Source organism: Nilaparvata lugens, chromosome 7, assembly GCF_014356525.2.
Source record: "Nilaparvata lugens isolate BPH chromosome 7, ASM1435652v1, whole genome shotgun sequence".
Lineage (NCBI taxonomy): Eukaryota > Metazoa > Arthropoda > Insecta > Hemiptera > Delphacidae > Nilaparvata > Nilaparvata lugens.
Genome location: NC_052510.1, coordinates 62859659 through 62873515, shown reverse-complemented (window position 1 = coordinate 62873515; position 13857 = coordinate 62859659). Strand labels below are relative to the sequence as shown.

The 13857-nt window shown below is 36.3% G+C and overlaps 1 protein-coding gene across 1 annotated transcript in view; it reads right to left on the bottom strand.

Annotated features, from left to right (window-relative positions):
* The window catches only part of LOC111051914 (transmembrane protein KIAA1109), a 150173-nt gene that overhangs the window by 60034 nt on the left and 76282 nt on the right, over positions 1-13857 (bottom strand). Inside the window, 6 exon segments of the mRNA XM_039432017.1 lie at positions 997-1038; positions 1040-1102; positions 2819-2991; positions 6788-6989; positions 8958-9101; positions 11424-11691. Of these exon segments, the coding sequence (XP_039287951.1) occupies positions 997-1038; positions 1040-1102; positions 2819-2991; positions 6788-6989; positions 8958-9101; positions 11424-11691 (892 nt within the window).

The window sequence follows — 13857 nt, the reverse complement described above, 5'->3', positions numbered from 1 at the left end:
TTTTGAAATAATGATATTCCATTTCAAACGTGGATTGTGAGTCTTATGTTTTGCTAGTTTAATTAGATATCAGCACAAGGAATGACTTAGGCCCAGTTGCGCAAAAGCCGGTTACATTTTAATCGTGATTAATATCAACCAATCAATTCAATTCAATTTATAATATTGCATCCCAAACATCCCAATAATCAGACTGAGGATAAGTCAAAAAAGAGCAACCTAGGGGAGCTTCTCAACACATATCAAAATTCATCTAAATTCAAAATTTATAGTTTTCATGTTTATTTTCGACTAGAATTGTGTGAAAATTGTACACCTGAAATTCTAACCTCATCTTGGACTGTGTCACCTACAAATTTGGAAGAAAAATAACACAAGGACTACCTTATTATTTTATCTACCAATGTCTCATTTACCTATCTACCTATGACATTAGTCTCATTTGTATTGCAAAATAAATAAATATCATAATCACATTGATAAAATACTGTAATTATACAATAGTCACATGAAATATATTAATAAATATATACATGAAAAACGCAGTTAGTCAAGAGTGCCTATGTACAAGGGCCTGGGAAGAATCAAAGACAAGGAACAATAACATATCACTCCTGCAGAAACTCATCCACAGAATAGTATGGTCTTACAAGCAACATCCTCTTTAACACTCCTCTGAATCTTCATAAGTCCGCCATGTCTCTAATATCCCGAGGGAGTCTATTATATATTTTTGAGCCCATATATTGTGGAGATTTTTCAAACATGGCGGTTCCATGAGCAGCCACTGACAGGGAGGCTGAGTGCCTTGTATTGTAACTGTGGATTTCATTACTGCGTGTGGATCAAAGAAGCCTTCTCTGATTGGTTGTCGTGACATTAATCACGATAAAAATTTAACCGGCTTTTGTGCAACTGGGCGCTTAGTATTTTATCTACCAATTTTTCACATCAGTGTTGTTTGTAACATAAATAGAATATTATTAATTAGCTCACCTTGAATGCAATTCCTTCAAGTCCACACTCAAACATAATGAAAACCCAATTTCTCCTCGGATAGTCCCACCATAGTTGGTGCATCTTCACCACAGGTATAACGGAACTGCAACAAAAACAATCATATGGTTAATTTAGGACCAGAAGACTAAATAGAAAGGGTATTAGGGTATTAAATACTAAAGGATATTACAATTGATATCAACTAAAGACCTCGATTTCAAAGATTTAAGACCAGCTTCATTAACCAACGATTTATGAGCTTCAAAATCACTTGAAAATTAAGTGCGAGGGTGAATAATGAGATGATCAAATATCCATGCCTATTCAATGGGATTCGAACCCGCGACCAGGTAGCACTTAATACTTAACTACTTAAGGGTGAACGCCTTAGACAACTCGGCTATCTGGCCGGCAATCTGCTCTTATAAAATAAAATTGCCTAATAATTATTGAACTGTACATAATAAGAAAAAATGCAATTTAGAAATTACTTAAACCTTTAAGATAATATTGCCTACATTAATTCGCGGAGCTTTGAACATATATCAATGTCCATTCTTTGGAAAGAATACACAGAGTATACTTCCCAGTAACTCTCTACCAAAGAATGGAAGATAGAGTTAGAGTTCTTCATTTATGTATGTTGGATTATATGCTGGCTTAAAAACTTATTTGAATTGAATGACAGTATTGCTAATTATTCATAAATTATGAATAGGGATAGAGATAAAGAGAGGAGAAAAGAGAGAGAAAAAATAGAAAATAATTAAGGTCTGAAAATTTTGTGAACAACTACAAGACTTGAAATATTTTATTTATAAATTTAATATTTTGGACTAGTGCCCGGTTGCAGAGTCGTCACATAAAGTTAAAATCAGGCATTTAACTTATTTATGAAGCCATAACTCCACTTTTCGTTGCACAGATGTCAAAGTAAACTTTAGCTCCCATAAAACTAAAAACGCCCAATTAAACACATGATTCCAATGCAGAGTCGTCAAAAAGAGATTATTTATGTCTCCAATAGCTGAAAACGGTCATTTAAGTTATGGGCCCAAAGTCGTGCTGTTAAATATCTACTCCCACCAAATGCATTTTAGAGGTTGTGATAGCTTTTTTTGAAAGATGTTTATGAAAAACCATCTATATATAAGTAAATTATTTTCTTCTCTCCATATGTTTTTCAAGTTGTTTGTAACCTTCAAATCGCTAAATATGGTGAGAAATCTCGCCAAAAGCCAAGAGTCACCATATTGTTTATCAATTTTATGTGAGTTCTTTTAGGTCTGTTCACAGTGATGTCGATTGAAACTTTCCCCGATGCCAAGACATTGGTTGGATAGAAGCATGTACGGAAAAAGTGAATAGAGCTGCAGTGTGACTTATGTGTGATGCTAATTCGAGATTTATAGCTAAATGGGCTTCAGCAAACGACTGTGCAACGACCAACCATTTATGTCAGTGATTTTAAACTATGTCTCACATAGCTATGTTTGATTTTATGTAAAGGTGCGTACAGATATACGCGACGAGAACTTGAGCAATTCACTTTTAATCAGCTGACTATATCTGTATTTTTACAGAAACGGTAAGATGCAGATATAAAAAGCTTGGCATCAGCTGATTAAAAGTGAATTGCTCATGTTCGCGGCGCGTAAATCTGTACGCACCTTAACGACTCTGCAACCGGGCATATGTGTAACCTTATCTACATTTTGGAAGAGGAATAGCACAAGGTTACCTTATTTTTTGTCTCCCTATCATTTTGATGATGTACTAATTGTATGAATCAATAGAATCGATTGATTGGTGGACCAACCTTGTCATCGGCATCAGTGGTATTACGTGACTGCGGTGGCGTGGTGTGGGCACTGCTACGTGAACATGTGGTGAACATGACACGTGAGCAGTGGCTGGGGATGGCCGTGATGACAGCGTCCTTCAGAATCGAGCACTCGTTCCTCAATCGTCTCAGCTGACCGTGTGCTTTGCCTAAAACACAACAACAAAATTATCAATCAATAAATATACATCAAAATAAAAAATATATACTTCAAATTATAGAAAACTTAAAATAAAAATATTTTATTCAATAAGTTGCACACTTGAGAACATATGATCTATCCTATACTATTAAACGAGCAACTTCTGTTTATATGTTCATATGTTTAGATGTTTGTATTTCACCGGATCTCGAAGACGGCTCTAACGATTCTCACGAAATTCAGAACATAGTAGGTTTATAATATAAAGATTCGATTGCACTAGGTCTCATCCCTGGGAAAACTCGCTGAAGGACATTAAAAGGATAATTATTTCGTCGTCTGTTAGTGATGGAAGTGAGTGAGCGAGTTCATGTGTGTGGGACTGTATCAAAATTATGACTCAGCTCTTGAACTTTTGTAATCATTCAATCAGGTACTTAGTGCCGGTTGCAAAAAACAGGGTTATTTTCAATCCTGATTAATTCTAGTAGATCCATCTTTTTGAAATGGTCTTCTCTGATTTGGTTCACGTGAAGTTAATCAGGATTAAAATTTAACCGGTTTTTGTGCAACTGGGCCTTTGTGAGGGAAATTTTTGCATTCCTCTGGGAATTAATCTCAATTTACTGTGATTAGATAGAACATTTCTGTATGAATGTTATTATAATTTCTTCTTTCTTAATAAATTTTCTATGCTTTTGAACTCCAGAGCGAAGCTCGGTCCCCGATATTAATATAATGGAGGAAAGAATCGGCTTATACATCTAGGGAATATGAAATTCACGAATGAAATTCATGAATGATCATCAAGTCTAAACTACTCAACTGATAAACTTGAAATTTTGCATATATATATATATATATATATATATATATATATATATATAATATATATATATATATTCTTTACTTAATTCTAGCTAAAATATAAATAGAAAATGGTGAATTAGTTTTCACATTACTTGCTTAAAAGAAGAACTATTAAATGGATAATTACCAGTAAAATCGAGGACATACTTTTTGACATACTTATCTTTGTTTCAATATTATGTTTGCCATCACTCTTTCTTTCTTTTTTTATTCTTTCTTTCACCCTTATTCCACTTATTCATCATCTTCTTTTATTATTATATTATATAATTTCTTATTTCATCTTTTGTAAGTTCTTAATGACTCATATTGAATTGTATTAGACAACTCTCACCTGCGCACAGAATTTTCCTTGCAGGTGATTGGTTTCTTATATTTTTGCAGAAAGTTTTTTTTTTTGTATAGTTATTGTATTGAAGAAAAATAAAGAGTTTTAGTAAGTTAGAGTTTAGAGTTAGTTAGTTAGTTAGAGTTTTGGTATAGTTATTGTATTGAAGAACCAATAAAGAATTTTTTATTAAAAAAAAATTATTTCAATGCACTCATATGTACAATTTTTCATCAGATATCTTCAAAGTAGTCCCTATTGAAAACGATAACACACTGATACCGGATTTTCAAATCCCTGAACACTCCCTGGAAGTCGGCAACCTCTATGCTGTCTAGAGCCCTCGTCGTAGCACGTTGAACGTTTTCCAGAGTCCCGAACCGCGTCCCCTAAAGTTGTCTCTTGATCTTGGGGAAAAAACAGAAGTCCGGTGGTGCCATATCCGGGCTGTAAGGATGATGTGGTAACGTTACCCTCGACTATTTGGCCAACTGCTCGGTGACGAGTAGGCAGGTGTGCGACGGAGCATTGTCGTGATGGAGGATCCACGAATCGGCAATCCCCGGACGGACTCGATGAACCCGGGCGGTTAGTTGACGGAGCACCTCTCTGTAGTACTGGTCGTTCACAAAGAATTTGTGCCACCCGGCCAACCCCAAGATCAAGAGACAACTTAAGGGGACGCGGTTCGGGACTCTGGAAAACGTTCAACGAGCTACGACGAAGGCTCTAGACAGCATAGAGGTTGCCGACTTCCAGGGAGCGTTCAGGGATTTGAAAATCCGGTATCAGTGTGTTATCGTTTCCAATAGGGACTACTTTGAAGATATCTGATGAAAAATTATACATATTTTGCCAATAAAAAATTTCCTGAGGTCAGTCCGGTTACTTATTATACAGACCCTGTACGTTGCAACTCCCTCATTCATGAAGAATCTCAGTGTGTAGGGAGCTTCCTTCATCTAGGGATCTAGGGTCTCTGAAGCCTCATGTTTTTGCAAAGCCGTGAATGTTACCCCGTGAACCATAATTTGCTTATATCCCGTCTTAAAGTCACGGAGGCAAAGCTACGGGATACGTACTGTAGATACCCCGCAGGGATTCAACGCCCACTGATCACTTCACGAATTTCAGCGAGAGCAAAATAGACGATACTCTAACGCTAACCACAGACAAGGATGGCAAACTAAATGTTAATCAAGTACTGCCATTATAACGTCGGACCTCACTACATATATTGATAAACTTTCTTCTATGTTTGGTTTTGAAGCATCTAAATTCAAAAATCTACTTTGTGGAAATAATTAAGGACTGTGAAATTTTGTGAAGTGAACAACTACAAGACTTAACCTATTTCGGACTATGGTGTAAACCTATCTAAATTTGGGAGAGGAATAGCACAAGGTTACCTTATTTCTTTTCTCCCTATTGAATAGAAACACAAATATGTTGTCAAATTCTACACAGTTTTATTCGGTACACGACCAAGGTTTCGTGACCACACCGGTCACATTTTCAAATTGACTGTCAACTTCATTGACGGTCACGAAACCTTGGTCGTGTACTAAATAAAACAGTGTAGAATTTGACAACAGATTTGTGTTTTTATTCAATTATGGAACGGTTCTACAATATTCACAATGACTCAGTCGAATTTTTCTCCCTCATTTCGATGATGTACCTATTGGGCGATATGAATAAAACCAGAGCAAATGCTCATGAGCATGAGCATGGAGCATAAGGTTTTGCTCATGAGCATTAGGTAGAAGCATAAGCATTTGCTCATTTTTATATGAATAAGCTTTACCTTATACTCTTACCTTATGCTCCTGAGCTCTGGAGCAAATGCTCACGTATTTTGAAGATTTTTCATCAGCTGATTCGCTTTTGTAGCCTTACTTTGTTTTTATAGCGCACGGAAGCGCTAAATATGAAAGTAGGGGGCACCGCTTGTGTTTGCGTCGTCTGCTATGTTTTCTATTTATGAATAGAGTTTTAGGTTAGTTGAGTTTAGAATTTTGAAATAATAGCGTAAAAAAAGTCATCTCTATAATAACCTTCAGCATATTCTTATAATATCAATAGCTTCTTATAATCGTCTACACTCTCATCTTCTTAAATGCCTATTTCCTATTTTGTGATGGCTATTTTTATATCAGGTATTTTGTATTTCTTTATCTTTTATCTTTTGTATTTATTCTTTTGTAGGAATAATGATGATATATATCATGGTTGAATCTAAAAAGAGTTTTATAGTTCTCAACTATTGTTTGTGATCATATCTGGTATAGTTTCCTCTTACTCACACGAATTAGTTGAGCCATTTTTACTATGAGCAAAAGGTGAAAAGCTGCTCTTGACTAGATTCACCTTTTTTAAAGCATTTGCTTCAAAAGTTGAGCAAATGCTCTAGTTTATTCATACAATTTTGAGCAAAAGCTTTTACTTTTGAACAAATGCTCAAACTATTTTTTTGATGAGCATGAGAAAAAGGTTTTGCTCACGTTTATTCATAGAAAATGAAGCAAATGCTCCATATTTTAGAAGTATAAGCAAATGCTCAACTTTATTCATATCAATCAATAAAGAATGAATTTCGACTCACTGATATTAAGTGTGATAACACTCTCCTGCTGCTGTTTCTCGCAGGTCTCTATGTAGACCGGTTCGCCTGTGACCACATCTGCCTGACCTGAGGAGCCGGTCTGATGGCCCAACAGGAATGCCTTGCCTCCCTTGGCCAGCGACTTCTTCACGCCGCTCGGCTGCACCGGGGGTCGCTGAAAGGTCTGTACCACTTCTCGAGCCTGACATTTATCGTAAAAAGATAAACAATTACAAATAGTAGACAGTATAGTAATGAATCAAATACACAAACAGTAGGTACAATAGATTGATGGATTGAGTACTTTATTTATGTAGATTACAATATACTGGCTTATACACTTATATACAATGGCTTACAATACAGCAAAATTATAGATGAATTTACATAATATAGACTAAGAAATTAATTATTGAACTGTATATGATATGAAAAAGTAATTTGTAATATAATAACTATAGATATTATATTGTTATGCATCTACATAAATTGGCGGAGCTTTGGACATATCAATGTCCATTCTTCGGAAAGAATATTAAAAATATCCTCCCCACTAACTCTCTACCAAAGAACACATACCATAGACACATACGTGTGAATACTGTAGAAGAAATTGTGAATTAAATCTTAAGCTAACCACACTCGTAGAAAGAAAACAATTACAAATAGTATTTCAATAGACAATAGTAAACTAATAATAGTATTTCAATTCTATTTTAAATTTATGATAATTTGTGATAGTATGGATGAATGCAAACTTATAAAAATGTTAGATAGTTTTCAGTTTTAGATTTTGATTATTGACAGACCACAACAAGCTCATATTATATTGTGAAAGGTTTAAGAGAAGAATAATTTATTTGATGCAAGAAACATTCAAACATGCCATTCAACACCAGATACTTTCTCTATATCAAAGTTCAACTAGATTATCTATTCAATACCATACAGAAAAGATGGCATAAGAACATATACCAAGGTATTGGTCGTTTATGTTCCAAATTTCAGGGCGATTTTACGTTAACTCAAAGCCGATTACTGTCGACTACTGTCTACTATTACTGTTTAGGCCGGGTGAAAATGTATGAACGGCATGGTATGAGGGCCTACCACCTTCACGAAAAAGAACTGTTGGGACTATCGGCTTGAGTTAATAGTGAAATTTAGAACATAAACGCCCTATACCAATGAATATCTTCTTATGCTATATTTTGGTTGTTTATATTCCAAATTTCAAGCCGATTACTGTCGACTACTGTTACTGTCGACTACTGTCTATTATTACTGTTTAGGCCGGGTGAAAGTGCATGAACGGCACAGTACCAGCTTCACGAAAAAGAACTGCTAGGACTATCGGCTTGAGTTGACATTGAAATTTGGGACATGAACGTCCTAAACCAGTGGTTCTCAAAGTGTGGGGTGAGACCCCCAAGGGGGGCGCGATAAATGCTCAGGGGGGGGACAAAGCTTTGTTGGAAAATTCTTTAAATTTACTTCTAAAATAATTACGACCACCAATCTTTCTACTTTTAAAATTCTACTTAAAAATATTTGAATGAGAACTTGAATGGTTTGGCATGGATTCAAAAGCCATTCCAATTCTAAATCAATGAGTGCTCCCTCAACTTGATAGAAAATGAAAACCTCATTGATCTCTAAAGTGACTATGCGCTTAAAATGGAGTATGAAGAATATTCTCTCACATACTTCTGGATTGGTGTGCACAGGGAACATCCAATTTTGAGTGAAAAGGCATTGAAGATATTGACTCCATTTGAGACAACTTATTCGTGTGAAACTGGGTATTCTTCTCTAGCTGCCATGAAAAGTAAATTTACATCAAGACTGGATGTGACCCAGGAACTTAGAGTAGCATAATCAGAGCTAACACCTCTTTTCAACAAACTCTGCGAAAAAAACAAGCTCATCATTCACACTGAAGCTCTTTTTATTGTTAATTACTATGAGAAACAAAAGTAGCAACTATGTACTATAGTAGCTATAGTACCTGAATAAATAATAATTTTTTGTATAGAATTTGTTGTTATATGTAGGGAGGCCCGGCTTACAGCTGAATTATGCAGGGGGGCTCGAAGTGAAAAGTTTGAGAACCACTGCCCTAAATCTTCTTATGCTGTATTTTCTCTATGGTGATGATTAGTTGACTGACCTGTTTGCCACAATGAAACCGGGCAGTGACTCCGTCCAAAGACACGGCCAGCAGTGAAACACAAGTCAAGTCTCTGATGTTGTCAAGCGCTGAGAACGAGATCACTTCTTCAACAACAGACGCCTGCAGCAGGGCTATATTGATCTGAAATATTACATCAATAAACATTGATTACAGTAAGTAAATTGATATTCATGTAAATAATCATACAACAGCATGTGATTCAAAATCAGTTTTTTTCAACACCAACCATGCTATCGTTCTTTCATGATAACATGCCACCTATAGTGAGGTCCACGTTATAATGGCAGTGGAGAAAGATAGGAGAAAGACGTTGCCAAACTTCTGAATTGTCAATGCCTTCTATAGACGGTAGCTGATACAGGTTTATTGATGCAATATGAACAGTTCATTCTCGTTTGAAATAATCGATTATATTTTATTAAGCAAGAAATTATATTTTTCAATAACTTTATAATGAATTTTCATAGTTAGGATGAAATATTTTGTTAATTAATTATGAGGACTGCGTTAATTAATTTGAGTTAATTGATTAATTAAAGAGGGAGCACTGCGACAAAGAGATAGCGCTATCCGCTTTGTTGAATGATAGACAAGGATAGCAATACCATTGCTAATCAAACACTGCCATTATAAAATCAAATCAAATCAATTTATTCCTCTTTATAAATACATGTTACAAAAAATTATAGAAAGCATTATAGGAAATTTTCTTCACGTGGGCTATGATGGCTGTGTGCGAAGAAGAGACCGAATCACTTAATTTATTCATTTTAAAAATTGAGTCAATTTTCATTTTATAACGTGGACCTCACTATACAATAAGATTCACGTTAAAAGTCTGCATTTGTTTAACATTGATGTTGCTATCCTTGTCAGATATTAGACAAATCAGATAGCTCTATCCTTTTCTACCTCCGCAATGTCGCCAGATAAATCATTTGTTGACTAAGGCTAGGTTATGATATTCCAGTATATTTTATGTAATATTAGCTGTTCATTCTTGATCAAAAATATCATTATTTTAAAAAGCCGGTAGATTAGATTAGGCTATAGTGAGGTCCACGTTATAATGGCAGTGTTTGATTAGCATTGGTATTGCTATCCTTGTCTATCATTCAACTTCACTGGGGATCACCCTGGACAGAACTCTCACTTTTCGTGAGCACCTGGGGAAAGTGAGGGAAAGTGAAAAAGAAAATAACAACCATGGTGAACTTGTTGCAGAAGCTAGCTGGATCTTCTTGGGGCAGTAGTGCAAACACTCTCAGAACTGCATATTTGGCGCTTATCTACAGTGCTGCAGAGTATGGTGCCATACTCATTTGGTGGACACAGTGCTAAATAGTGCAATGCGCGTGGTCACTGGTTGTTTGATGCCAACAGACACCAATTGGCTTCCAGTTCTCAGTCACATCCCACCCCCACAACTGAGAAGAGAGGAGATTGCTATAAGGGAGGTGACGAAGATCGATGCAATACTAACACTTCCAATACATATGGATCTACATCCAGATTCTCCTGCTGCATTGCGCCTTAAATCCAGAAAGCCAATCTGGCTTTACCCCTATGAAGCGGGATTTACAAACTCCACAGCACAGAAGAGGTCTGGTATGTGGGAATCTCAGGAGGTGAAAAATGAAGAGCTTGTGTCTGATCCAGGCAGCAGAGTTCCTGGATTTGAGTTGCCCCGACAGCAGTGGGTTCGCCTAAACAGGTTCAGAACTGGCCAGGGAAGATGCTATAAGAGCATGCATATTTGGGGATTTGCAGAGTCCCCCAATTGCGAGTGTGGAGAGACTCAAACCATGAACCACATTGTCTCGTCATGTCCATTGTATCATTTTCCTGGAGGGTTGCCTAGATTGCACCTGGCGGATGAGGAGGCTGTGCTGTGGCTGAGGGAGTTGAACGGAATTTGATGTTAATCCGAAAAAACTGATTGTAAGTTGTTAGTTTCATGTATATTAATTAATATTTTATGTTATGACAAATCCAAATTGGTAGGCTCCATTTTTTACTCTTGACTTTTGTTGCCCTAACCACTGCGACACCAGACGCTTATATATATATTTAACAAAGCGGATAGCGCTATCTCTTTCTCGCTTTGCTCTTTTGTCACATCGTTTTTAACAATGTAGAAATATAATTAATTAACATAATATTTTTATCTTGAGTATGAAAATTCATTGATATAAATGCTTAATAAAATATAATTGATTATTTTAAACGAGAATGAACAGTTAATATTACATCAATAATCCGGTATCAGTTAACCTCCATGGAAGGCAAAGTGACAAGACAGAGGATCGGCAACGTTGTTCCCCATCTTTCTCCACTACCATTATAACGTGGACCTCATTATAGGTCGTCCAGTTCCTCAACTTATGGTCAATTTTATTTTGTGAAAATATTTAAATAAATATAAATTTACAATTTGTTTACCTTGGGAAATATGACAGTGCCCTGCACCTGTGTGGCAATACACTCCTCGTAGACACTGTGAGGCTGACTGGGTCCACCGCCCCCACTAGGGCCGCCGCCCCTTTCAGCCGTACTCCGTTTGCTGCCGCCTCCCTGCAAGCCTGACAGGTACTTGTCCTTCTTGAGCACATTTGCTGCCTCCACACGCTCCATGCAGCCAAAGTGCAGGTGATTGAGCACGCTTAACGGGTGGAGCGTGCTAAGTGTTGGTGTTAGTGCGTCTATGAACCTAAAAAAAAACAACATTTGCATTTTTCACAGTAAATAACATTCAACCTACAATAGTCAGAAGTTATAGTTCTGGGGTAATCAAACACCTATTTAGAAAGAAAAACTTTATTTTCAAACACATAATTGACCGAGCGAAGTGAGGTCTAAGATTCAAGTCGACGGTTTGGCATTTCTCTTAATGTTTGAATGTTTGAATGTTTACATGTTTATATGTTGCGCATTTACGGCGAAGCGCGGTAATAGATTTTCATGAAATTTGACACGTATGTTCCTTTTTTAATTGCGCGTCGACGTATATGCAAGGTTTTTGGAAATTTTGCATTTCAAGGATAATATAAAAGGAAAAAGGAGCCTCCTTCATACGCCAATATTAGAGTGGAAATCAGACTATAGAATTATTCATCATAAATCAGCTGACAAGTGATTACACAGATGTGGGGAGAAGCCAGTCTATTGCTGTATTTCCATAAGTTCTATAGTTTCAATCAGGTATTTGTGGATGAGAATACTGCGTGAGGTCTCCTGTTCATAGAACTACTAGTTAAAAAATATATAGCGAATAAAAGAGAAGTGCTCTCGGTGAAGTTTGGCAGCAGTAGACTGACTAAAAGTACAATGATCGAGCATTACAATGGAATACTGCGTCAGCAATAATATTAGGTGTTACCAGATGTAACTAGAGATGAATAGTAATTTGATACGAAATATAAATTGCATCAATCGTGTCTTGCTTTTTTGCTATAGTAAGGTCCACGTTATAATGGCAGTGGAGAAAGATATTGTATTGTGTTGACTGGCCTATATGTCAAATTATTGTGATATTCTATTGATGCTGATAAAGATATTCTATTCTAAGATAAGAGAGCAACGATGCCGAAACTCAGTCTTGTCAATGCTTTCTATAGACGGTAGCTGATACAGGTTTATTGATGTAATATAAACTGTTCATTCTCGTTTAAAATAATCAATTATATGTTATTGAGCAAGAAATTATAATATTTTTCAATAATTTCATAATGAATTTCCATAATTAAGATTTATTTATTTATTCTTATGGCTTTTATCGGCGGAGAGATCCTTTCGGATGTTCTGCTTTGCCGTATTACCCAATGTTATTTCCTATCAACACTCAAGTTTATAGACTATGTCTTGGGTTCTTCATGTTTTCTCACTAAAAATTTGCACGTTCACTTCCTGAGTTTCTATTTTATAAAAGTTAAAATCAAGAAAACTATTTTCATACACAAAATCTCATTTAAAAAGCAAAAACTTAATTTCATAATTAAGATGAGATATTTATCTCTTTTCTGTATAGGGCTACTTGTAATATCAATATAAAGAAAATAATAATCTCAGTACCCTTCACTTGAAATATTTTATCACAACATGTTTCAACATTGATGCCATTTTCAAGTGATCACTGATTAGAAAGCCTATATTTTCAAGATTTTTTAACAACTTAGTAAAGTTCAATGTGAGCTCCATGAGTGGCACGGCACACGTCGAAACGGTATTCTACCTCTTCCCATGTCCTGGCGAGCATGTCTGGGGGAACGGACGCCACGCAATTCACTATTCGTTCCCTGAGATGGCGTACATTTCGAATTTTCTCCGCATATACAAGATTCTTGATATGCCCCCAGAAGAAAAAGTCCAACGGAGTCATATCAGGGCTCCTTGGTGGCCATGGAATAGGTCCTTCCCTTCCAATCCACCTGTTGCCGAAACGAGCGTCCAGTGACTCACGGACACGCAAACTGAAGTGTGGCGGCGCCCCATCTTGTTGGAAATAAACTAAACCTTTCTCCGCCTCAATGTCATCCAACTGAGGATAAACATACTCCTCTAACATGTCACAATAGACATCACCATTGATATTCCTTTCGTCAAAAATGAAGGGTCCTATGACTCTGTCATGCATAAGAGCACACCAAACATTCACTTTGGGCGTGTCACGTTCGTACTCAATAAACTCATGGGGCGGCTCTGAACCCCAAACTCTGCAATTATGCCTGTTTACAGTTCCGTTCACATGAAAAGTAGCTTCATCACTAAAAACCACACTTTTTAAAAAATCATTATCTTCATCAATTTTATCCAGCTTGGAAACAGAAAAGTCGAATCTCTTAACCTTGTCTGCCGGTTTGATATGGTGTAAAAGTTG